Source organism: Phyllopteryx taeniolatus, chromosome 18, assembly GCF_024500385.1.
Source record: "Phyllopteryx taeniolatus isolate TA_2022b chromosome 18, UOR_Ptae_1.2, whole genome shotgun sequence".
NCBI classification, from domain to species: Eukaryota; Metazoa; Chordata; class Actinopteri; order Syngnathiformes; family Syngnathidae; genus Phyllopteryx; species Phyllopteryx taeniolatus.
In genome coordinates this window covers 9,277,305-9,304,724 of record NC_084519.1, presented here as the reverse complement: position 1 = coordinate 9,304,724, position 27,420 = coordinate 9,277,305, and the positions used below count along the sequence as shown (strand labels likewise).

Sequence of the window (27,420 nt, the reverse complement as noted above, 5' to 3'; positions counted from 1 at the left end):
AGGTTACTCATGCGCACAGTGAGCAATAAAGTCATACTCTGATGAACTCTACATGCAATCAGACGGGCTGGCCTACGAATCTACAACGGCCCACATGGACCAGCTCTGGAGACCACCTTTTTCATCCACAAAACAACATACGGTTTCTTAAAACAGCACAGAGTTGTCTGCATTTTATTATACGCAAGAAAAAACAGACCACACACACCTTACACATTACATTTTTTAAAAACAAGATTGCTTATTGTGGACGTACAGAAGAAGAAAAACAACAGCTGAAAAAAAATGTAATCTTAATAAAAAGTATAAAAAGGAACGTGAAATAAAAATCTCTGGGCCAACAAATGTTCCCCGTTGTCCCCTCCACATCCTACTTTAAAAATACATGCAAAGCCTTCCTATATTGACACTTTTAAAATATTTCCCCATAAATTATAAAATATTAACCTATTGCCCCTGAACTGCTTCTCAGTAGAGGAAAAAAATCCTAAAGGTGGCTCAGCACGAAACCCGGACGCATTGCACTCTCCTGCAAAAGGAGTCCTCCCGACAACGCCATTGCAGGCAACGTGTGACATTTTAGTCCGACGTTACACAGTGAAAACACTTTTTTAATACAGCCACAACCTGGGCAGGACATCAAAAACAGCACCATTTTTTCCCACAAGTTCTCCTGGATTCTCTCTGACGTGTGAAGTCTCGTCAATTCTAAATAAAAGTTCTATAAAGTTAAGAAGCTAAGTTAAAAAATTTGGATTATAAGTTACTTATATCTATACTCTGTCAGTGTTTACTTGTTGTTAGCATGCAAGACGGGTACTTTGTGCTCAAAAGAAAAATCAACCGTCACCCTCCTTGAGTGTCTTTGGCAGCTGAGGAGGATTTTGTCCATCGCGATTTATTTATTCATGACTGAATGCTTGTTATTGTAAGTGGGTCTTGATTGTAACTGCACAGCTTTACTGGTGTAAATAAATCAACAATCTGCCTCTTAAACTTGCAATTCTGCAACTTTAACACAACAAGAGTTGTCATAAAAGTCACCGTTTATGTTTAAATATCTTAAAAAGTACTGTGCCTGCCTGATAACTCTGAGACTGTCCTGCTGTTTTACATTTGGCAAGCATAAATATTTCAAGTTGTCCACAGACTATTTTTCTTTAGGTTGTTGGTATTGTTAAGGTTCAGTGCTGAGAAATAGTCATACAACATCCTGAAAGTCCTTAAAAGGCAAGCCCTCATCACTGACAATGAGTTAACTGTCATATTTGGACATCAAACTAAATTGCCAACTGATATGTGTTGAGAAAAAATGGGTCAAACATGAGCGAAGGCCACCAATCATCAGGTTTGTAGTAGGGAACTACAATACCCATCATGCCTTGCTGCGCTGAAAAGCACACTAAAATGGGTAAATAGAAACATCCTCACATATTTTAAATGCCTAAAAATAAATCCCCTTTCATTCTAACTATGTATTAAATTAAAAACTCATTTACATTATGCAAGCAAGAATAAGTTACAGCGTGAGCAGGAAATGACTGACACTTTCACATGAACAATAAATGGCAGTAACAACAGAACACCTCAGTAAAAAAAATTAAATAAAATAAAATAGTGAAGCACTGTTTTTACATAGGGCTAGAGCTAATTTCACAGCAAATTCAGTACAGACGTAGATCCTCCCTTGTTTTTGTTGTCGTTGAGATTTTTCATTTCAATGGCTGTCAGGGGCTCAAAACGAGGAAATCTGAAAGGTAGGCGACGCTGTTTCCTACGTACCCTTTTAACAGTCCAGCAATGTATACACTATCCTTGTCATTGTGTGTGTGTAGCGAGCGAGTGGTATGCATGGATGGTTGCGGAAGTGATGCGGCTTATGTTCGGATGAGTTACTGAAGTAGCCGTGTGGATGAGGCGATGTCAGGGTCCCCGACATTATAGACCCTTCTTTGACGGAGCACTGAGCTTCCTCATTCCTCTTATCCTGCCCAGCAACTCGCGGACAAAATCCTATGAGAACGAAATACAGAGAGAGGGAGAGAGAAAATTATAATTGGAAAGCAGTGCTCATACACATACACACACAGTTATTTATTCTGTGCATGTCTTATTCAAATGACTGCAGGAAAACTATGCCGAACATTTTTTCTGATATCGTTAATGGTGCTACACACACTTAGTATACACACACATACCGTCTTTTGTTTAGGACAGTCCTTTAACACATTCCATGGTTATGAACGTGTAAGAATACATGGTCAACGTAACACAAGAAGGCAAGCTCATTTTTAAAAAAATTTTTTTTTTCTAATCAGTTTATTTGAAAGGGGACAATGCAATTTCATAAAACACATGAAATACACATGGTTAAAAAAGCCAGAATTAGCCAGAAGGCTAGTTTTCAGCTGTAGTCCCCTGGCCATGATGTAAAAAATCAGTAAAATACATCTACAAGACAATATAATACAGGATACATAATCAAAGACTTACTATACTATTAAGAGAGAATAAAACCACAAATCATTTGATCATAGCAAAAAAACAAAAAACCATCATAACATACTTGTTCTGTGTCGGCAGCTATAGGTGTTAACTAGCCACATTTTCAGTTTTTTTGTGAAGGCCTTGTATGTTGTAAGCAGTTTAACCTCCTCAGGTTACTGTCATACTTATTGTGTTTTATTTGATTGTTGTATATTTATGGTCCAAAGGTTTTTTTCATACAATATTTATTGTAATTAAACCTTTACTACTGCGTTTTCCATTGTAACAGCAAGTAATTGTGACATTTCTACAGAATATTAATGTAAAATTCTGTGAATCTAATATTGAGCCTTGTGGAACACCGACAAAAACCATTTGCAGGGGGTCCTCAGTTTACAACAGAGTTGCGTTTTTACGGCCGCAACATAATCCAAATTTGTATGAAAGTCGGAATGCGCAGTAGTCTATCACTAACTTATGGTAGTGTGATAATAAAGTTATAATTACATTAAATATTTGTATGGGAAACACTTGTAAAGCCATAAACAAAACACTTACCGGTACTTGAAAAGCAGTAACTGAGCGTGACGACATGTTCTTTTGCCATGCACCGTTTCTAACCTCGAAATGTTGTATATTGCATGCTGTGATCTTGCTGCCATGTTACGACGTTCTTAGATTTTTTTCTTTCATCATTTGGCCAAACAGGCCAACATTTTGGAACAGATACAGCACGGCTATCCAGAACGAATGTGACATTCGCATAATTGTGTTGTTTTTTTTCCTTCACTAGCCTGTGAGTGACAGTTTATGATAGGCGGTGTGATCCTGGCATCACGGTGTAGCCTGACAATTTAACTAAAGTTGAGTGAAACTTATCCACACTTCCGTTTAATGACTACTTGGAGATGTGGCGGTATGGCCTTTGAAACAAACAAAAAATTACATTAAATCATTAACTAAAAGACAGTCAAGCGTGTGAAGGTGAGTGCAAGGATAAAGCAGTGGAATATAATCCACCTCACTACAGTATACCAAAATGACACATACTCATGACCTCATTCATGATGTCTAGAGAACTTTAACTCCCTCTGTGCCTGTCCCCCTTTTCGCTCATTTTCTACTCTACACTGTTCCGATACGCTGCTTTCCAGCATCCAGTTGTCGTTTAACATTGTAGGCTATAGCTCAAGTAGCATTAAGAGAGAGGTTATGTTTTGATAGGTTAGTTAGTTTCCGTGAACTAATCCGCTCAGCATGAAAAGCATAAAGCGAGATCTTCTACATGGACACTAAATAAACGATTTCCACTATACCAAACCACCCAAGGAGGATGCTGTTACAATTCACTTACATCAGGGTCAAGTGGGGCGGTATCATTTCTTTTAGTGAGCTAATTACAATTATTTAAAGAAAACATGAAGGACCCCGGTGAAACACATTTTATTTTAATTTAACGGTCAAGCATTTCAGAAAAGCATTATCATTAAACAAAACAATATTTAACAACTTCTGCCAGGGTATGTAAACTTATGAGCACAACTGTACATATATGCAGTCATACTACCCCTGTCAAATTGGAATGAAAGTGTACGCTACACCTTTTTTGGTGGTCGCATATTAGAATGAAAGTGTAAACCTCTCTCATAACCACAGTCATTTTCATATTACCCCTATACCTATGTATAATGTGCACTATTGACTTTTGACAATTTCTGGGGGGAAAGAAATGCGCATTATACACGAGAAATTACGGTAACTGTTTGCCACTATGCCAAGATGGCCAACAAGGAATTCATTACAATCTACAGTAATCCCTTCCTTTATCATTCCAGAACCACCCACAATATTAGAAGTAGCAACCATATATTTATTTTATTATTTGTCTGTATTTTAAAGCTTTATGCATAATACCAATGCAAAATATGCACGTGAGGAACAGGTATTATTTTTGTCCACCTGGGGTTGCTATCCTCACACTCTACACTACTATCTGTTTCTCTGAATGAGTGTGTCTTTAAAACGCGGAGCCTGACCTGTTGAGTGACGGAGGAGTCAATGAGTGAGAATGTAGAGTTGGCTAACCCGTTAGCTAGTTTGCGTGTTGAGTGACTCTGCGTCGGTTGTGGCCGTAGCAGGTGTCATCTGAGTGTGCTTACATGTTTATTTTGTTACCATTTGGTCAGTAAAGTGATTGAAAGTGCACTGAGTGCTGTCTAACATTAACCACCTGTAGCTGGATTAAATTTCGCTCTTTCTCGCGGTGGTAGGATATATTAAATTAGCTAACGATGTTTACTTTACCGCAGATGTGCAGTTGTGTAAGCCAGTTCTACTTTTCAGTGGGAACATACACTTTAACTTCTTGTTTTAAGAATCAGAATCATCTGTATTTGCCAAGTATGTCCAAAAAATTTTGAATTTGTCTCCGGTAATTGGAGCCGCTCTAGTACGACAACAGACAGTCAATTGACAGAGAACACTTTTGAGACATAAAGACATTGAGAAAAACAGTCACTGAGTGTACAGTGATCCTAAACTTTGCCGTTTACGCACTTTATTCCTGGCTTGTGCTTATTGCTGTGTGAGTCTGCAATAACATTAGTCCGTGTGGAAAGATGATTGCCACAAAATCCCGCTAAATAGCAAATAAATCTGTGATAATTGGATATGTATGATTTAAAAATCTGCGATTGACCACAAAAAGTGAACCAGGATATGGTCAAGGATCACCTCCAGAACTGGAGTGAAACCATGTCATGATTTTAGTCTAACAATGAACACGTTGAGGATTGTTTGACTTTGGCAGAGGTCTGCAATTAAGTTCTTTCTGTCAATATCAGTTGTTTACATCCAGATTTTTCCCTACATCAACGCTCATTGCTTTTTTTATATTTTACCTTCTGTGTGAGCTCTTAGTCTTCTTGGTGGGATTGTGTTCAAAATGACAGCTGCACCCCTCCATTCTCAGGGGATTACGGTGGGTGTGTGTGTGGCTGGGGGGGGGGATTTAGACTGACTATACGAGCTGTCAACCTAGCAGCGCAGGAGGCGACCTTGTAGCGGTTGTCGACTGATCTGATGCCACATACAGTGGAACCTCAAGTTACGAACTCAATTGGTTCTGTGCCCCATTTGTAACCCAAAATGCTCTTAACCCGAGGTAATGTTTCCCATTGAAATGAATGGAATTGCAATTCATCCGTTCAGTGCGAGTACAAGCACAACTAATGCCCCTTTTCCATTGTACAGGTTCTACCCCCCAACCAGCCTGGTTCCGCCTTTTTCCAATACACTTTTTAAAGGCTATGACTATGGCACTGTTCCTCAGATCCTCTTCCGACCTGGTTCGAAAGCCCAGGCCGGGGAGGGCCGTGATGTAACTGTCATTTGAATTGCCGGCAGATGTAGGCGTTTCTTTAAGTGCAGTGACTTGTCACTTTCACAATCATGGTGTCTAAAGGCTGCCGCATACCGAGCAACGCCGCAGAACCCGACTGAACTGTCGGGTAGTGTGCGTGATTTGGCAACTGTTTTCATGAGTGGCTGTTGAGTCTGCCACTGGTTTTGCTACAATTCAAAATTTGAATCGCTGTCTTAACGTCACCACAGAGAAGCTTTCCCTCACGGGGAAAACACATTTCCAGGTTTAGCGAACCGCGCCGTCACTCCGCATCAACCCATGTAAAAAGTATACACTATAAAAGATCAAATATTGTTTTACATCAATACTTAACTATATTTACAATGTATAATGTACCTGTGAATGCAAAAACAAAGCTTGTGACCAGAATGTACGCGAACATACCTACACGCTGGGTACGTTCAAATGAATGAATGAAGCCAGCGAGCCTCCTTTCAAATATCCACACTCTCACTTTTATTCTCACCAACACCCTCTCTCTTTAGCAACCTGCTTCTTCCTTAACTATTAATCTATCTTTTTATGGTTTAAGGAATGTGATAAAGTAGAATACACAGCATCAAACGCCTATACAGGCTTGCCGGGCTGTATGACAAAAAGCTAATGTGATTGGCCACCCGGAGCTTTTAATCGCCATCAAGGCTTAACTCCACCTCATAAAAACCACCTAATGTACACACTTTCACATTCAAGTAGTCAATTTACACACATACGTCACCGGTGTGTATGTGTGTCAACAAGCATCCATTGAGCGCAGACTTCCTGGATATGATGCTTCAAAGCACACAGGGGCCACAAACATTTACAGTAGGTCACTGGTATTGAGTGTTTTACTGTACCTACACATGAAAGGCAGACTCACCTCTGTTGGTTTGTAGCAGTCTATTAATGACTCCTGTGCATGAAAAAAGAAGAAAATGATTAAGGGATATATTCAGATTCCTTCAAAACACAATTACAGTGGTTCCTTGAGATAAGAGTTTAGTTTTTGACCGCGCTCGTATCATCTTTTCCTATTGAAATTAATGGAAATGACAATCCATTCCAGCCGCCCCCCCCCCCCCCCAAAAAAATGTGTAACGTGTTTTTTAACAAGGAAAATGGCACTCTATAAATATTGTATAATAATGTTTATTGTACCTTATTAAACATTTAGTCATAACATAATGAAATGGAATGTAAATAATTCAATTAATGATTAATTCATCCTTCTGGTGTGTGCAACTTGGCCTCCAGGGGGCGGTATAATATGCAAACATGAATAAAAGTTAAAGTGTTACTCAATTACTGTAGTAATATTAGTCATTTTTAGCAGAGGATAAAGAATGCCTGTGAGGATTGTTATATTGTCTGTCTATATGTGTTGCTGCACTGTTTGTGTTCAAATATCCGCTTAAAGAATTATAACTACATAGATGCTATGCAATAGGCCGTATGGCGTTTCCCATTATGTGTTAGCATCAGGCTAGAAGTGCAGGTCATTTGAACACTGTTGTTAACCAAAACAGCAGCACTGAAGCACAAAAGCTGTTTCTCATATCTACATGTTGTAAACCACTTACTGCATAGTGTTAAATATGATGTCATATGCAAAGGGTGCAAAGGGTAACAATTAGCTATCCAGTTGAAAGGATACTCCACAATGTTGTGTACATTCTGTGGAAGTACATGACTTATACCCATTCTGCCTCGATTCTAGCTGCATATGTCCAGAATAGTCATATTTAATTTATTTAGAATTCCATGTTCACTGATAAAGTGTCATATAGAGTGGTAACTTAATTTAGGAGTCTAATTTGTTCTGAGCGGCATGGTGGCGGACTGGTTAGAGTGTCTGCCTCACAGTTCTGAGGACTGGGGTTCAATCCCCGGTCCTGCCTGTGTGGAGTTTGCATGTTCTCCCCGTGCATACGTGGGTTTTCTCCAGGCACTCGGGTTTCCTCCCACATCCCAAAAACATGCGTGGTAGGTTGATTGGAGACTCTAAATTCCCTGTAGGTGTGAATATGAGTGCGAATAGTTGTTGTTTGTTTATGTGTGCCCTGCGATTGGCTGGCAACCAGTTCAGGGTGTACCCTGCCTCCTGCCCAAAGATAGCTGGGATAGGCTCCAGCACGCCCGCGACCCTAGTGAGGAGAAGCGGCTCAGAAAATGGATGGATGGGTAATTTGTTCCGTTACCAAGATCGTAACTCACTCTACTTGAATATCAAATAAATGTTCCCTATTGAAATACCATGAATCTGTTCCATCCCCTTTAACAAAGAAAAAGAACATATTAAAAGAGAATGTAAAAAAAATAAATAAACTGGTTGTAGTAGATGTGTACCATCAAGGGTTGTGGTCTAGTGACTGACATCAGGAGCTGGATTCAGATTGGCCAAATACCGTAATTTCTCCTGTATAATACCCATGTATAATATGCACCCCCAAAGTTGACCTCAAAATTCTGGAAAACCCTTCAACCTATGTATAATGAATTTTTACAATGCAAAGTAAAAAAAATAAAAAATTTAAAAAAATGACCAAGTGACATCTTGCAACTTGTAATTTGGGGGACTTTGAATCAAATCAAGGTACCACTATGCCAATAACAGCTGCCGCCTTCATCTACAGTTGAGTAAATCAACATTATCAGGCGCCAAAATACAACGTCACAGCAGCATACCTGCAGTTTGATGGCTCTCTCGTCGTCACTGTTCACCTCCAAAAGGTCGTCGATGTCTATCTCAACCTCGGGCATCTCTTCCTCCTGTGGCAAGTAGTAAGAAAATGGTGGAAATCAGTTTCAATATTCAAAATGGTTTCCGTGTTTTGGCACAGACATGCCATGGAAATGTCATCGCGTTAGTGACTCTTATGGTTTGAGGCCGTATTCTGTGTAAACGGCCCTTTAAAAACGGAATGCATGATGCCTGATGCTGTGGTAAAGCACGCACACAAGCCCCCATTTTCAAATGGTAGTCTTTGTGACTACTGCCATTTTGTTTCATGGAGACACATCAGTCTCAAATCATCAAATATTAGGCTGGTTTACAAGCCGTAAACCAGCCTAATATTTGATTGGGTTAAGTTTCAAGCAAAATGCAAGTGGCATGTCTCAGCTGACTCTTCCTTTGCGTTTAGCCTGCGGCTGTCGGTGGCATTCAAGCTCGTGGAGAGCGAGGATGGAAGGAGGATATTTTATATTTTCGCTGTCGGCTTTAAAGCTCAGCCACAGTGATTACAAAAAAATAGCTACCAATTATAGCTTTTGTTATTCCAGGGTAGGCGAAGAAAATGTGTACGTGCTACTCCTTTCTAGATATTTTGTCGGAATATTAACGAGATGCCCCTCCTTGAGCAGTCACCTTATCGTGGTGGAGGGGTTTGTGTGTCCCAATGATCCTAGGAGCTAAGTTGTCTGGGGCTTTATGCCCCTGGCAGGGTCACCCATGACAAACAGGTCCTAGGTGAGGGACAAGAAAAAGCACGACTCAAAAACCACTTATGATGACGACAAACGATGGACTCAGTTTTCCCTTGCCCGGACGTGGGTCACCGGGGCCCCCCTCTGGAGCCAGACCTGGAGGTGGGGCTCGAAGGCGAGCGCCTGGTGGCCGGGCTTCTACATAACGGCAGTGACAAACAGATGCCAGTAAACGGTGGTGTTGGCTTTGGATTTGAGATCAACACCGTTCTTGAGTTGAAGATAAAGATTAGGTGGTGAATTTCAGCTTGTCATCTTGATTATGAGGGACAGAAATGCCAACGCTGAAGTAGGACAACTTTAAGCACCTCACACTCGAACAGAGTGGGTATACTGTATGTATGGTATAAACAAAGTATGTGTCGCAGAAGGTAGTAGAAAATGGGTGCCGGGAGAGAAAAAATGACACTGTTCATGGCGTGAATGGCAAACGCCATGTACCTTAAAAAAAGCAACTGATGTTCAGCTTGAACCAAGCGGTGAGTCAGTGTCACTCAAGCCATATTGTTTAGTTGTAAAATTCTTACCCCAAAAATATTTTGCTATCAAAAGCACATTCTTAATCTTGTTTTTTGTTGTTTTATAGTTTGAGGTGTCACATAAGCAAAAAGTATTCGCGTGAAAGCCATTGTTCTGGTAGACGTGTTTTCACAAAAGGCTGGGTTTCCCCACTTTTTGGTGAAACCAACTCATGTTCTACTACGGATTAGTAAAGAATGGAAAAGGCTAGAAACAAACTTTTTCTGATAAAATAATAATGTCAACTCTTTATTTGGTAGCATTGGTGCTTATTTTGTAAGACAACAAAATATTCTGTGGGTCTTGAAAGATTAGTCGGTGTTCCAAAACGGCTGGCTATAGGGGAAGCTCGGCTTTGAAAGCGGCAGTGAATGAATTAAAAGGTGTTTTGAAGCATCTCGCTCTTTCCCCACACAAGCACACCCACCCTCCCTCCCTCAAGCCCTTTCGTTGAAAATAGCCTGTCATCTTATTAGCATGACGTGTGCATGGGCTTACATGCAAAAACATGAACTGGAGAGATGGATAAGCCATTTCAATGTGAGAAGAGATAAAGAGCTGTTAATTAATGCATATACTTAATCACATATTTATAGAGAGGGGCTTGATCTGCCGAATTTCCATAGTACACACCGAATTGCCATAGTACACACACATGCAAGGTCATTACAGTACCTTATAGGTAATAAATTAAGGTACCACTTTAATCATAAAAAACGCAATTGTTAAAAATGGATGAAAAAAGCTAAATGAAAGTGTCTGGCAGGGTTGTCTGACGTGTGAGACAATTCCACATGTCAGCAGGCAGTCTGTCACCCTCTGTTGCAGCGATTGGTGACAAGTGGGGCAGGCAGGCATGGGCCTTGTGTGGAAGACTGGTTCCTGGAGGCCATTGCCAATGACACACACATGCGCGTGCACACACACACACACACACACACAGAGCTGCCAGCAGTCTTTTGCAGAGTGATGTCGACTGCAGGGCTTTGTGTGCCAGTCCAGCTTGACAGAAAGTATGTTGTACTTTGCGACAACCAGAATGGAAATCAGCATGCAGATAAACACTACCACCGATTAGGAGCATCAAATAGATGAGGTCACTCAACCCCTAAGGAAAATTATTTAACATCTTGTCACTGGCGACGGCTGTCCTGTGGAAATGTATGCACCAAACTCATGTAAAATGCATGATTTACTGTATTGACAGTGTGAAAACAAGCTTGGTGGAGGCTTTCTGATGTTTGAATAATTCCAGGAGAAGTTGAGTCTAAGGCAAAGCGAGTTTATTTATATAGCACATTTCATACACAAGGTATGCTCATTGTGCTTTACATGATTAAACGCATTTAAAAACAAATCCAAAAAAAACAGCTCATAAACATTTAAAACAAAGAAAAAATTAAAGTAGAATTAAAACACCGTACAGTGCAAGAAATATTTAAAAGTGGAAATGTATGGTGGCCTGGAAGTGCAAAGCAATATAACAAATTGTGAAACACTAACATTTCAGAAAACACAAAAACAAAACACGAAACACTAACATTTCAGAAAACAAATTAACAAAACACGAAATACTAACAATTCAAGAACCACAAAAACAAAAGTAAAGAGAAAGTGTGGATATTATCAAGGAAGCTGCCGGCTCCAGTCATTTTTGAACGTACAGAGCGAGGGATCTACCTTGCATAAAGTTAAAAAAATGAGTGGAGAAAGGCTGTGGGATTTCCAAGAATGTCTGTGAAATGGGCCCCTGCCTTTCCGGGTTTCTGAAATTCCAATTTGTTTCATCTTTTTGCAAAAGTCTTTATTTTATTTTTGTGTTTCCTGAAATGTTAAAGTGTTTCGTCTTTTGTTAATTGGTTTCCTGAAATGTTAGTGTTTTGTGTTTTGTTATTTGTGGTTCCTGAAATGTGAAAGTGTTTAATTTTTGTATTTTCTGATATGTTAGTGTTTCACAATTTGTTATATTGTTTTGCACTTCCAGGCCACCGTAGAAATGCTCTAAAAAGCATGAGAAAAAAGACGTTTTTAACCTGGACATTCACATTCACACTTGGGGCTGACATCACTTCTGTTGGCAACTTATTCCATTTGTGTGCAGCATAATAGCTAAATGCTGCTTCACCATATTTGCTTTGGACTCTGTGCTCCACTTTTTTACCCGAGTTTGTCGATCTCTCGTCATCACTCAACTGAAACAAATTCATTGTTTTCTGTATATTACAATACGTGAAATGATGTGTTTTATTTATAGCGTAGCATTTAAAATAGACACAATGTGGCTGTATTCACAGTTGTAGTTTGTACCAGAAATTCTTTGTCTGCTTGTTTGGTGTGAATCAGGGTTCAAGATGTTCGCTCTTGACCAAACAAACTGCACCAGAGTTCGCTTGCAAGCGGACTGAGACCACCTTTCCATGGTGCTCTTGGTCCATTTGCTTGCTTCACAAAAGAGTTCAAGATGATTGTGTTTGCGCCTTACCAAATTAACCGCAACAGAGTTTGGTTACAACCGTACCTAAACCACCTTTTTCAGTCTTTTACCGCCTTTTCTAGGGGTCTCAGTTCACTTGTTTGCGGCCAACCAGGTTTCAAGATGATTCTATTCACTTTTGACCAAATGAATTGCACCAGAGCTCCCTTATAAGCAGACATAGAGCCCCTTTTTTAGTCTGGTAGCACCTTTCTTGGGGTGTAGATCCACTTGTTTGGTGCTCACCAGGGTTCAAGAGGTTTGCTCAGCTTTTGACCAAATGAATTGCACCAGAGTTCGCTTGCAATCGGACCGAGACTAACCTTGGTCAGCTACCAACTTTCAATGGCGGTATCGGTCCATTTGCTTGCTGCAAACCAGGGTTCAAGAGGATTGCTTTCAGACTTGACCAAGTTAACTGCACCAGCGTTGGCTACCAAGTGGACCACGACCACATTTTGCAGTGGCCTTGGTCTGCTTGTTTGTGTACACCAGGATTCAAATGATCACATTCACTGATTCAATGATCACATTCACTGATTCAATGATCACTGACCCAACGAGTCACCAGTTCAGAGACCACCTTCCTTGGCCCGCTACCAACATTTCAAGTAGTCTTGTGTCACTTTTTTGGTGGGCTCAGATGATCGTGTTCACACTTGACCAAACAAGCAACACAAGTTTCCTCACAAGTGGACCAAGACCGCCTCTTCTTGCTTTCCTAGTCCGCTTGTTTGGTCTGCAACAGGGTTCAGACAATCGTGTTTGGACTCAACCAAACAGTCAGAGTTTCCGGTTAAGCCAGCTGAGACCATCTTTTCTAGCTGTCTTGACATGATTGTTTGATTTGCACAAGGTTTCAAATCATCCCACTCACACACAAACAGGCTGCACAAGAGTTTCGCCGCAAGCGAACTAAGAACACCTCTTTTTGCCTTCTTGGTCTGCTTGTTTGCTGTGCACCAGAGTTCAGACAATCATGTTGCAGAAACTGGTTGAAAACAAACAAGAGGTACGATGGTGCGTGTAAATGAGGGTGCTTACCTTTAAAGGAGAGAAAATGTTTATGTAATTAATTAATTGGCGTAATGCATATGCACAAGACACAACAACCAACAGAAAGTCTGAAAGCACCCGGCCGGCGTGTTTGCTGAGCATGTGACAGACTTGTTTTCACCAACAGCTGAGCAGCCAGCAGCAGTTTGTCTGCTTCGTCTGCTTTGAGGTGACTGAATGCTAATGCAAGGGGCCCGACCCGGTGACTCATAAACTCCATTCAGACTGAATTAAACACTCAAACTTGTCACATAGCTGTTCACAGGGAGTCCCAATGAATGAAACCTGACAAGCGTACAAAGGTTGTACTGAAAATTGGCTAATGCTTTGGCAAGAGATCATTTTTAGTGGTTGTTTAAAGACATGTTTCAACAAAGCGGTCCAATTCCACTAGGCAAGGTAATTTTTGAAGCAGTAAAACCCCCTGACTGAGCCTGTTCTTCTAACACAGGGTGTGTTGGCGGGATTGGCTTTCGCGGCTTTCGTTACGCAAATATTGTGACATCATAGCAGCAAACACAGAAAAGGAACAAATGACAACAATTGACGACAATTATGAAACAACACGAAGATGACAAGCTTTGTTTCCATTCCATTCCCTGTCGACCAATCAATAGACTGGTATATCATCCTTTCAGGGACTGGATTAGTGCAGTGCCAAAGGGTGTCATGGAATGTGGGAGAGTATGGATTGGTTATTTTGATACCGTTCAAAAGTTTTGTTAGTGGAAATGCACAAAAAAATTATCCCAAAAAATTGGCAGCTGACCAGCTTTTAAAGACTGTATGGTGTTTGACTGGTACTGACTGGTTTCGCTTTACCTTAGATGTCCACTTTCATTGGGGATATCGTCCATACAAACTACTATGCTGCTTTGAGATACGAGTGACCCGACGTCTGAGTTTTTCGAGATACGAGCTTTCAGGGGCGGTGTCTGATATGGGCGATACGGGCAGCCGCCCAGGACGGCCTTCTCTGGGGGCGGCACGCCAACCTACAGGGCTCCACCATTTACCTATTTTGCCGAATGTGGAAGTTGGTTGCGCATAACCCCAATTAAAACTAAGTAGGAATTGACCTTTATACCGCTCTGAGGTGGCCAAGGCGCTCACACCATTAGGAGCAGCACAAGGTGCATTGAATTTAATGAAAGTGTGACAAAAAACATTCAATTTTCTTTAATTATATTTAATTATAATTACTGTATGTTATAAAGTATAATACTATAGAATACTATTTTTCTCATAAAATAAACTAAATTAGTTGTTTTTTGAGAGGCTGCAACAGATTAACAGCATGTCTATTCATTTCAATGGGGAAAGATGATTTGAGATGTGACTCATTACGAGCGTTGTCAAGATACATATTAAACTCTTATCTCAAGGCACCACTGTATACATGGCAGTGGCTAGCATTCGGCAACTGGGAAGAAACAAAGTGATACGCTTGAGAGGAATAATACTTAAGAGGTTTACATCGGATCTAGGGAGTTGGGGATGAACACCAATAAGTGGGTCACTTATGAGGCGGACAGGAAGAGACTGATTTCGTAACAGAGAAAAAGCTCACTGCTCAGCTATCTTCGGTGTCGCATCAAAGCGTCGAGGAGCTCAAGGTGGGATGAATTCATCCTCAGAGACCGACTGCAATGCAGGGAATCTGCCGAGAATGGGATGAAGATGAAGGTTAACCCGGGCTCAACTTGTGCGGTCTCTTCTGAAGGCTTGTCAAATAGAGAGATTGCTAATAGGCGATGTTATGGACGAGCATCCCTCCACCCCCCGCCGTCCACTGCCTCCCTCCGGCATCACAGTTTGCTGAAACCATGCAGCACGAATGAATTTACTGGATGAAGTTATAGCTGGCTGCGGCAAGAGCTCTTTCCCACGCTGATTCAGCGCTACTCCAGAGGACACCTTACATCACAGAAGCTCGCAGAGGAGGACTACAAAGAACAAAATGCCCTCAGAGGAGAACATTTATGCATATTATTCATACACCACTAGAGAGGAATCATAATTGATGTGTCCTGTTACAACCCTTAAAAAAGGTGATTTAAGACTAGATCCTGCTCTCTGTCATAGGAAATGATCTTTTGAGGCTTTGGAAACTGGCCAGACACCACTTCAGTTTCATTTAAAAGCAATAGAGTGTATTGATCAAGTGTTGTGTCATTATCCTTTGAGGTATACAGTTAAATACAAAGATGATTTTTACTTAGACTTCTTAATGGCTCAATCCTTTTTTTGGCCCATTTTCAAAGGACAAACAAGCTTCTTTTACTTATTTTTCCCACGTGATTAATAAAGTAGCTACTGTAAAACTCCCTCATAATCGAAACAAGAAGCAGAGATTCACCGCCTAATCATTACCAAAAGCTGTGCCGATCTCAAATCAAAGCAGTGCAATGCTTCTATCTACAGGGATCTGTTAGTCACTACTATGGTCTACAAACATGATTTTCACAGACAAGCTGTTGCGAGACCCTTTTCCGTGCCTACCCATTGAAAAACGTACCATAATTTCTCGTGTATAATGCACATTTTTTCCCCAAAAAAAATTTCAAGTCACTAGTGCGCATTATACATGGGTATAGGGGAAAATGGAAAAAAAATCACATTTTATAAATGTATGCCACCATATAGAGGTTATGAAAAAGCTGTACACTTTCATTCCAAAATGCCACCGCCACCTAGAAGTTATGAGAAAGGTGCACACTTTCATTCTAATATGCCACCGCCACGTAGTGGTTATGAAAAGGTGTAGCCTACACTTTCATTCCAATATAACAGGGCTACATATGACTGCATACATGTACTGTTGTGCTCATAAGTTTACATACCCTGGTAGAATTTGTGAAACATTGTTTTTTTGTTTTTTTTAATATGACTGATGACTGAACAACAACCATCATTAATTTCTTTATGGTTATGTTTTGTTTAATGATAATGCTTTTCTGAAATGCTTGACCGTTTAATTTGAATCCCATTAAAATAAAATTAAATGTGTTTCGCCTGGTCCTTCATGTTTTCTTTAAAGAATTATACCCATCTTACAAATTCTGCCTGGGTAATCAAAAATATGAGCACAAGTGTGTGTGTGTAGAAGCATAATCATGCATTGTATATAGGTAGAAGGGTTTTCCAGAATTTGTAGGTCAACTTTGGGGGTGCGTATTATACATTGGTGCGCATTATACACAAAACATTGCGGTACTTGACTAATATATACGTAAACAGTTGGATTCCAGTTGACGAATATGGACATCCGCAGCAGTGAAAGAGTGGGGAAAAGGGGTTCAACATGCACACTTTTACCACCGTTATTGCCCATTGAACCATATGCTACACCATCAATATCGCCACCATCACAACCCCCAGAAGCAACAATTGCTTTCGTCACTACAGGGCAGGAGAAGTGAGTGGCGAGTGCTGAAATTTCAAAACTCTGTCCCAGCTTTCTGCATTTCTCTTTCACATAATCGCTTTCCCACCTCAGAATCCGGGAAATTAGCAGGTTGACACTTACTCCCCCCAATTCTGTGTCTGTACCTTTCACACAGGAAAGCAAAATGGGAAAAAGCTGGCTTCAATGGGCAGTGTGACTGGGGTATTTGTTACCATAACAGATAATATAGGTATTTAATTTTGATAGTTTCACATTCCGTCACTATTGTAAGAGCTGTTTGTCTTAGTGACTGGAGTTTGTTGTGTCTTTCAAGTACATATTATACATAAAAATCTACCATTTGTCTTAACAAAACACAACACAAATCATTTGGTGTGAGGGACTCTACTGTTACTGTTCGTGTAATCATGGCAAATCCAGACGACTCTCTAAGACGTCCATGTTTAACATCCATAAAGTACTGCAGCAATATCAACCATGACCATCCTATGACTCGATCACACGGTGTTGTGTTTCTGGAGTGCACATGATTTATTTCACTGTATTTACCGTGCACCCAGTTTCCCTCCACCCTCGAGGGCTAATGCATTGACAGCTGTGGACTTCTGCCCTCATCAGAGCAGGCCTGGATTCAATCACCAATAGCACCCTTGGACAACTATCAACAGCCATTGACCTCAGAACTTTTTTTTTTTTTTTTTTTACTTTGTGTTACAGTCCAAAATGTAAGTTAGGAGCGAGTTTCAGATATGTCTCAGCTTGAGTGAAGTGGAAAAAAACAAAGGCGCTATGGACTCATTTATTGCCATCGAAGAATTTATTTGTCAAGTATGTTTTTCAACTTGTAGGCATGGATGAGAGTCTCGCCCAGCTTGTCAGTGAAATTCAGGTTTGTAAACCACTGTAATGACTAAAAGATCCCTGTAGATGGCGACGTTGCATCACTTTGGATTTGAGACCAGCATAGCTTTTCAGTAGAAGAAAAAGATTAGGCGGTGGATCTCATCTTTTTACGTCGATTATGAAGGAGAGAAAAAAGACTGTCACCCCAAAATACCTTAAACATAAGCATAGCTTAACTGTACTGTCGTGTTACAATTACTGAACTGCAACTTTTCTGTTGCTGTACTGTTGGTCTACTGTAGCTTTAGAGTTACTGTACTTTAAATGTATTGCTACACTAGAGTGTAGCTGTTATGGCACTTTATCTTTACTGTTACTACACTGCACTGCACGGTGGCCGACTGGTTAGAGCGTCAGCCTCACAGTTCTGAGGTGCGGGGTTCAATCCCCGTCCCCGCCTGTGTGGAGTTTGCATGTTCTCCCCGTGCCTGCGTGGGTTTTCTCCGGGCACTCCGGTTTCCTCCCACATCCCAAAATCATGCATTAATTGGAGACTCTAAATTGCCCGTAGGCATGACTGTGAGTGCGAATGGTTGTTAGTTTCTATGTGCCCTGCGATTGGCTGGCAACCAGTTCAGGGTGTACCCCGCCTCTTGCCCGATGACAGCTGGGATAGGCTCCAGCATGCCCGCGACCCTAGTGAGGAGAAGCGGCTCAGAAAATGGATGGATGGATGGATGGAGAAAAAAACTCTCAAAATGCTCGTAAACGTGAATGATTAAAAGCGCACAGCCAACACATTAACACTGCAGTCCGTACGGTATATAACCAGTTAATTTTTTTTACATCGTCTTTTATTCAGTTTTTATAAAGTAGAGTGCTATTTGTCTTTATCAAAAATTGCAGTGTTTTGGGGGGGAGTTGGAACAAATTAATAGCATTTCAATTAATTTCATTGGGAAAAATTCTGATATACGTAAGTCAATGTAACACTGTACATTATTTTGATATTGTAGGTATCCTGTAAATGATGCATTCCCATGACCATTCCAACTGACTTTGACGGTGGAATCAATGAAGTGCTCTCCCTCTTTCTAGCTTCCTCCCCGTGTGAATGACGACAGTGTTTTCTCACCATCCACAACGAGCCAGTGTTTGTACGCATCAGGCTCCAGTTGATAGACTGATCCAGCCCCCGCCCGACAATGAAAGCAATGAGAACGGGATGTCATCTGGAGACAAGAGGACATCTCACACTTTCCAACGTCTCAATGCGAAGGGATGCACACGCAGCTGCTTCTGCCTCATCGCGCTCATCTTTGCAGATGACGAATGTTTCAAGACTTAATTTCCCATACAAAAATTTAAAATGAATGCCTGTGTGTTCAACCCTTTCGACACAACTTATGAAATACTTTGGATGAATACACATCAATTCCGGATGTACGAAAACAGGGACCAAATTTAGCCGGAAAAAAAATATATAATTGAAAACCGAATCATACAAAAACTAGGGCATATTAAAAGTACGGTTCCACTGTACAGTATGTGCCTTTTAGGATTGACACCTTACTCACAAAGGAATACAGTATATCAAACAACAAAGCTAAGAAAAAACTACAATTCAATATCTTCCCCACTATCTAATGGCTTCTTCTTCTTCCTCGACAAACACAGTGTTACCTTTACCCTTGGTTGCGCTTTACCAAGTAATATGCGAGGCCACTTTTGTTGGCTTCAAACTGTTTTAACAGCTGTCGGCTATCCGCTGACGAATAGGCCTCCTTGTCAGTGCCTCGTGATTTGTTTAGTAGCAGATGCTTGTGTCCGCAGGTGCTACGTGAAACGTGTCAACATACACGCGGCCCACACACTGACACACTTCTATGAATGCAATCATATTGAGGCAATTCAAATGACAGCCAGATAAAGATTTGCCTTCCAGAGACAAACAATAACCTTCCATGTGTCCGATCCATAAACAGAACAAGGTCATTCGCGACGGCGTCCAATCGACCGGTTGAACCTACCAGTGTGTGTATCTGACAGCTTCACTCAATCATTTGACATTTTAGTCAACCAGGCGACGATATTCGAAATATTACTAGGGTGAGCTACGTTTGCTTGGCAACAAAGTTTCTTTTGAGGCTAGCATCCATCATATTTGATTATGGTTCACATCTCAAAACATTTGTAAATTGGGTCACTCATCTCTCAAGTCACCACCGTATGACGAAATGCCAGTATTACAAACCACAATGGTACCTTGACTTACAATTGCCCCTAAATTACAATTTTTCTTTATTTTAGAGCTGTTGCTTCAGCTACATCGCTGCTCGAGTGAAGTAGAGAAAAAATGAGCAATTAATGTACGGTAATGCCCTTGCATGTGCACATGGAGAGTCACAGTTGCACTTTCAGGTGTTCATTGAACGGGACAGTCAATCACGCAAATACAAAATGAGAACACTTGCAAGGAGGTGCTGGATGCCACAGCTCAAACCCAGACTCTCACATGCAGACTAACCGAGCAACCAGACTCCAGCTCCTGACATCACTCACTCAGCCACGCTCCTTAAAGGTGCACATCCAACAAACGAATACTACAATACGTACAGTATTTAAACTTTATAAAACCAGTTTATTTTTTTACATTCTCTTTTATTATGTTTTTATACAACACTTTGAAATGTTTACATTAGTAGCTGGAACTGGTTGAAGACATTTCAATTCATTTCTATTGGGAAATTGATTTGAATCCCAAGTCCTAAGGTATTGCTCTGAGGCTATCGAGCATTGCTAATGATTTGGCTTCAATTGCACCATTTTACTCGCCCTCTGTGACTGCGCAAGGTTCAAATGACACACTGGCTATTGTTGGTCTTTCCTTGGGTATAAGAAAATGCGTGAAAGGCGAGCAAGGAGAACGATTGGCAAGGTCACAGGAGAAGCGGGGCTAGAGGTGGAAGGGGGGGCTGCTACAGGAGATAGATAATGATATCTATAGTGGAAAAATACATGAGGGGGGATGGAGGGATGGGCTCTCCATGGCACGCAAGCATTGCCTGGAGACATGCTTCATTCTTACAGCTTCATGCACAATTGTCAATGAAAATATGCTCTTATAGCATTTGCTCCAATTGCTTTCACTACGGCGGCCGACTGGTTAGCACATCTGCCTCACAGTTCTGAGGACCGGGGTTCAAATCCCGGCCCCGCCTGTGTGGAGTTCGCATGTTCTCCCCGTGCCTGCCCGGGTTTTCTCCGGGCACTCCGGATTCCTCCCACATCCCAAAAACATGCATGGTAGGTTGATTGAAGACTCTAAATTGCCCTTAGGTGTGAAAGTGTGCGCGAATGGTTGTTTGTTTCTATGTGCCCTGCGATTGGCTGGCGTCTGGGAGGCATCCGAATCAGATGCCCCAGCCACCTCATTGGTCCGTTGTGGTAAAGAAGGAGCTAAGCTGAAAGGCGAAGCTTTCAATTTACCAGTCGATCTATGTTCCTACCCTCACCTATGAGCTGTGGGTCGTGACCGAAAGAAAGAGATCCCGGATTTTGGGCGAAACCAACCCATGTTCTACAGCTGATTACTAAAGAACGGAAAAAGCTAGGAACCAACTGATTTTTATCCGGTGATAGTCTACTCTTTTTTTGAGGTAGGTTTGGTGCTTATATTGTCACAGAACACAATATTATGTGGGTCTTGAAAGATCAGTCAAAATGCTCTAAAACGTCTGGCATTATGGGGAACTCTGCTTTGAAAATGACTGCCAGTCAATGAGTTCATACATTTAATTATCAGTGTAAAAAAAAAAAAATCTTTGTAAAAGCCACAAAGAAATCGTCAGACCTAAAAGCACAGGTAACACCTCATACTATACACAGGAATATACACAGGAGGCCTGACGCACATCACTGTAACGCCGGGAGTGCGTGCACCCGTGACTAAGTCTCATCGAGCGAGTCTCTATTGATGGCCAGCCATGAAAAAGTAGGACACGGCGGCGTCTATGGTTACCCGTGCGACTCACACAAACGCACAGTAACTCTCACTTCCGGAGGAGCCCTCATCGATTTTTGTGATTCATCACTGCCAGTGCCAGAATGGCGATTCATCACCACAGCATTAAACTCCACTGCATTTCGGCATCAATCTGCTTCTTCTTTGACAATCACACCATGTTTTTGTAGTTCAATAAAAAAAATATATACAGTACAGTGTACTGTATGTGGAGGCAAAAACCCGATACAGAGTTAGTTTTTTTCCTTTGCAGTGCATCAGTAGCCTTGTTGTGCTCAATTGCTTGGTGTTCAATAGAGATGGGCGAGTCCCGACACCAGGTATCCGGCTGATACCGGCCTTATTTCAAGGTATAACAGCCACTGATAGTAAAGGCAAAAGAAAAACATCTGAACTTGAGTAAGTCCTCGTTGCCAGTAGGTGGTGCCATACTGTGGGGGTTTGACACATCGGCAAATCATAATGTGTATCAGAAAGAAGGAAAGGTCTTAGTTCACAATTATTTGTCATTGTGTTAATTTTATGTATCAAAAATACTAGTGGTTTCAATACTCAAGAGTGAATATTCATACTGGTATCAGTCTAAAATGTAAGTGGTATCGAACATCCCTAATCATTTTATATGTACCTGTGGCTAAAAAGAAGAAGCGTGGAGTCCCTGTCGCCGAAATGCACAGGTCCTGTCAGTGAATGGAGCAATTGATTATTGCCAACAGCCTCTCAAAATAACACTCTCTCCATAATATTGCCTGTTTCCATTCTTCGTAGAAATCTGCTTCTTCCTTGACAATTGTGCTATGTTTTTGTGGTTCAGTAAATGATAATACAGAACAGTACAGTCTACTGAATCTGGAGCCTCAATACCTAATACAGGGTTGTAGTTTTTCTGTTGCAGTGCATCGTTGCCTCTGGCTGTCCTTTCCCACAAGCGAGGGTATTATAGTAAGTCAGTACACTGTAAAAACCCATTAAAAAAATAAAAAAAAAACTCTTGTATTGGATGTCATTCGATTGCTAATGTGGAGTCCTAATATTGGGGTTTGTTCAGTAAGCCAATTTTCTGTAATTCTCACTACACATATATTCCAATTTACACGTACACTGAGATCAATGAGCGTCTCTTGTTCTGTATTAGGTTTGCATGGGAAACTGATAGCATGTTCGACCTTTACGTCAGCACTACACACAGGCACACACGCACAAATATCTGTTCTAATTTAGGACCTAATACAGAGGCGCTAACGAGCGTGGTGACAGTGCGACTTCCTCTTTACAACGTAAAATCAGCACAATGTGCGTGTGTGCGCATATGTGTGTGTGTGAGAGAGGAGTTTCAAGCCCACCTGCTCAAACAAGGCTGTCATCTAGCATGTCGTAATGACTGAGGAGGATGAAAGTGAGCCTCACCTTGTGACCAATGTGTCAAGGCGAGGGGAGCCTCGAAATCCCCATAGGTCACAACATTAGGGACACCTGCACAATCAAATGATCTAAACCGGGTTCGAATAAAAGAGCGGTATCGCAACAGGAAGTCATGTTGGGCCTTTAGTAGTGCTGCCCCATGCAACTTAAGTTCTATTAGGAATGTTACCATTTCTTTCACCAATCATATTACATGTGTGCTGTTATATTGCTTTGTACAGTATTGGTGGTATTAAGGGGTAGATTACTTTGAGTAAGTCCCCACTAAAAGAACGAGGTACCAAATGCACGGCCCGCTACTGAATTCGAACCTTTCAATTAAATTAAAACTGCAGACATCGACCTCTACCAAGGCCCTAATCCTAATTTAAATGAGTGCCAATTTAAATACCACCCATAGCTGATTTTTGTCATTAGGAATCATGCATTATTCAGTGTGAAATTAAGTAAAATGTCAGAGAAAAAGCATAAAAGGGTAAACAGAAAGGCAAGCGAGGGAACTTTCACCAGACGCTGATCACCCACAGGGAAATAAAAGACCAGGGAGGCTAAAGATAGAACCAAGGAATTCAAATCTCAGGTGAAATACAAAACCCTGTCAGCACCATGAGACGGATGCCGCATAACTGCAAAAAGCACGTCCAACGTCAACACTTTACTCTGAGGCAACTCTCGAGCAGTACGTGAAATTTCGTACATGGCGCACAACTGCTGGTGACGGACATGCAAGCCCAGAAGGCTTAGAAATATAAAGCTGGTCAAAACCTCACACAGACGTTCTAGACTTAAAGCCACATTTCCAACAACCGGTACAATTCAGTTTGGATACGATTATTTGAGTAACTCCATTAATTTATTAATTTGGAGTTGAAGCAAGATGTCTGCGTTGGAGCTTCACAGTGATCAACCTGAGCTCACAACAGCCAACTCTACACTCTGATTCGCCGGCTCCCACGTCACTCAATACGCCAGGCCCCACCTTTGAAAGCCTCACAGATTCAAAGTCACAGATACAATAGCGTAGAACCGGAGGGTAGCGACTCCAAGTGGACAAAAATAATACCTGCACCTCACATGCATATTTTGTATTGGTATTGTTGTTTGAAAACTCCGGTTTCCTCCCACATCCCAAAAACAAGTCTCTAAATTGCCCCTATGTGTGAATGTGATGTGCGAGTGGTTGTTTGTTTGTGTGTGCCCTGCAATTGACTGGCAACCAGTTCAGGGTGTACCCCGCCTCCTGCCCGATGATAGCTGGGATAGGCTCCAGCACTCCCGTGACCCTTGTGAGGATAAGCGGCTCAGAAAATGGATGGATAGAAACTGGGGGCAGCAAAAACATTTACTGCTGCAGCAAAGTCGAGACTTTGGAGTCAACCAGCCATGGTTTACGTCATCCTGACCAGAAAAGCTGCCAAAAGTAGGTACAAATGGGTTGTTTTTTTTTTTTACCCTTTTCAACATAAAACTGGAAACATAACTTTTATGAATACCACAGCAGGACTATAAAAAAGGCACAAGCTTGCAAACCAGACCATTTATAAAAAAAAATAAAAAAAAAATAAAAACACCGGACAAGGGTTAAGTATCTTCTGTTGAATGTTATCTTTGGTAATGGAGGTTACAAAAGTACTGTATACAAACATAGTACAGTACGAGACAAGTAAATCATGAGTATGAGACTCATTCCCTGCGTGGATGTCAGGCTGCAAACGCGAGGGTGCCACTCTCACGGTGCGTCGGCCAAGCACGCGGCTTTGCGTGTGTGTCTGCGCGTGTGCATATGCGTGTCAGTGTGGACCCTCTGCTGTTAGACATGCGGTGGGATTCAGTGCCAGAGGACGCCATTGGCTGGCGAGTAGACGAGTCACAGCATCAGCACATCCTTAACCCACTGCCCTTCTTTTCCTCGTCTCCAATGTTGCCAACCCCCCACCACCGTTTACCCCCCTTATCTCCCTCTTTGCTCAGCTCTGGCAGCGTGTGGTATCACACACACACACATTTATACATACATACACGCTCCTCCTGCTTGTGTGTACGAGTGAAGTTGAAAACACGACTGCCATAAACATACCTTTGAATGTGCAGGACAAAAGGGACTCGCACACAATGAATGGAGTCATAGATAGATAGAATTTATTCCACAATTCGGTTTAGGGGTGAGAAACCTGAGGCCCGTGGGCCATATGGTCTGTCGCCCCATTTATTGATCGCACCAACAGAAAATGAGAACACTCGCAGGGAGCTGCTGTAGGCCACAACTCATGTGCAACTCGACTCCAGCTCACTCACTAGGCCATGCCCCTTCCAGGCACACATCAAACACACGAATACTTCAAAACATACAGTAATTACACTTCATTAAATCGGTTTATTCCACTCTTTTATTTTTGCTCAATAAGGAATAATAAAGAACATCCCTCCCTTCACTGTACAGCTTATCCTCATTTCATCTTTTTTTTGGGGGGGGGGGGGGGGTCTTATTGGCATGACCCTATGAGGACTTTATCCAACTTGAATTGGTCAAGAAGCACTCATTGCTGCAATGAGTGAGTTGATCAAATGCAGGAGCAAAAACCTCTCAAATTCGATTGCATGAAAGTGTGTGGGAAATGAACGGAGTCGCTGCGGTTGCACAGCACTCACCTCGCAGTCGTACAGGTCGCTGAGCTGCTCGATGATCCACTCCTCCAGCACCAGCCGCTTCCGCAGCTCCTTGCGGTCGTACTTGACGGTCACTTTACCCTGCCGCTTCTGCACCGGGTCGTCGGAGCCGCCGCCGCCGCCGCCGAGCGGGGCCGAGCCGGCGCAGCCCACGCCGGGCGCAGCCTGGAAGAACACGCGGCTAGCTGCGGAGGGCAGCGGCGGGGCGCTCGTCTCGGTGCTGGCGGCCGACATGGCTCTTGACTAGCTGGCTGGCTTTTAGTGGCTAAGGCGTGGGTAGAGCGTGTCGAGTGGGGCTGCAGCAGACTGTGGAGTGGTCGCGAGAATTTTAACAGCTGCTATTTAAAGCGCAAACGGTCCGAGGGGGCGGGGCTTGCGCTGCTTGGAATCAGCAACTCCCGATTGATATGCAAATCAAATCAGGTCAATGGAAAAATTTGTCGGCAGAGACCAGCAAAAATCAAAATTGTCGATTTATTGGTAACAATTTGTCATAATATTTTTACATGACATAAAACAAGTGGACTTCATGACCTCTCTGCATTTTTTTATCGTTATTTTTTTTTCTTTGTTATGCTCAATCAATCCTTCATACTGAGCACAACGACACTGGACACTTGCGGTGAGTCAGTGACGCCACCTCTTGACCAATTGTATAAGAACACAAAAAAGGTAGATCACTGTTTTGCAAGTTGGACGGCTATAGACAGACAGACAGATAGATAGATAGACAAACAAAACTAAATTGTCACAGCAACAGCATTCACAAATAAACACGCATTAATAATAATAATAACAGTTAAAAACAATAAGATTCTGTTCTCACAAAATTCTCATAAAACACATTTTTTCACCTAACATTACATCCTTTTTCTAGTAACGTTATGACTTTTTGTAGAAAATATAACAACAACATGTTTACAGTATGCTAATATTACAATAACATTCAATCTTTTATGGCTTCTGTAGGACTTTTGACTTTTTCTGTCCTGAAATTAGAGTGTACTTCTCCTATTGTTCAAACCGTTTACTCAATAAAAGAATAATTTTGTGATTTTACCCTCCCCCCCATATGAGAAATTTATTATTTTAAAACCACAACCGTCACTGTGTAACACCCCATCTTTTTCCGCGTCGTAATATGACTTTAACCTCGATAAAATAAGACTCATCATTCACGTTCATGATGAGATAAAATACATGTGGTAAAATGGCTGGCCAAACAACAGAAAATGAGAGCACAAAACAACACGCCATGAACATGAACTAATAATCCAATTGTATCTCCTGATAGTGGCCGGATGTTGTAAAGTTAGCTGCCGCCGTCTAGTGGTGCAGTGTCCAAAGCTCACTCATGTGAAATTTTTGCTTGCAACACACGAGTTTAAAAATCAACTAAGCCATGGCTCGTAACAAACAACTAATTGTGGGTCTCGTAAGTCAAGGTACCAACCACTGTGTTAGATTTTTTTTTCATGTAACATTATGACTTGTATCTACTAATGTTAAATAGAGTTAAAAAAGAAAAAAAGGTTGACGACAAAAAAGGAACTTATCCTTGTCATAAAGTGACCTGGTGATATAGAGTAACTATGTGACTTTACTACATGAACTTTAAACTTTAGACT

General features: G+C 41.5%; 1 protein-coding gene and 1 long non-coding RNA gene across 3 annotated transcripts in view; one reads left to right on the top strand and one right to left on the bottom strand.

Moving 5' to 3' along the window:
- LOC133468014 (uncharacterized) overlaps positions 1-20,681 on the top strand; it is a 30,250-nt gene extending 9,569 nt beyond the window's left edge. For both annotated transcript variants that reach the window (XR_009785359.1, XR_009785360.1), the window contains exon 3: positions 18,778-20,681. This is a non-coding gene — a long non-coding RNA (uncharacterized LOC133468014). The remainder of the gene's footprint in view (positions 1-18,777) is intronic.
- ppp1r14c (protein phosphatase 1, regulatory (inhibitor) subunit 14C) lies at positions 144-26,271 on the bottom strand. The gene is made up of 4 exons (XM_061753341.1): positions 25,775-26,271; positions 8,579-8,662; positions 6,774-6,806; positions 144-2,013 (listed from the first exon to the last, which is right to left on the bottom strand). The coding sequence occupies exons 1-4, from the start codon at positions 26,024-26,026 to the stop codon at positions 1,939-1,941; spliced, it is 444 nt and encodes a 147-aa protein (XP_061609325.1). The 5' UTR covers positions 26,027-26,271; the 3' UTR covers positions 144-1,938.
- Between the last annotated feature and the right edge of the window lie 1,149 nt (positions 26,272-27,420).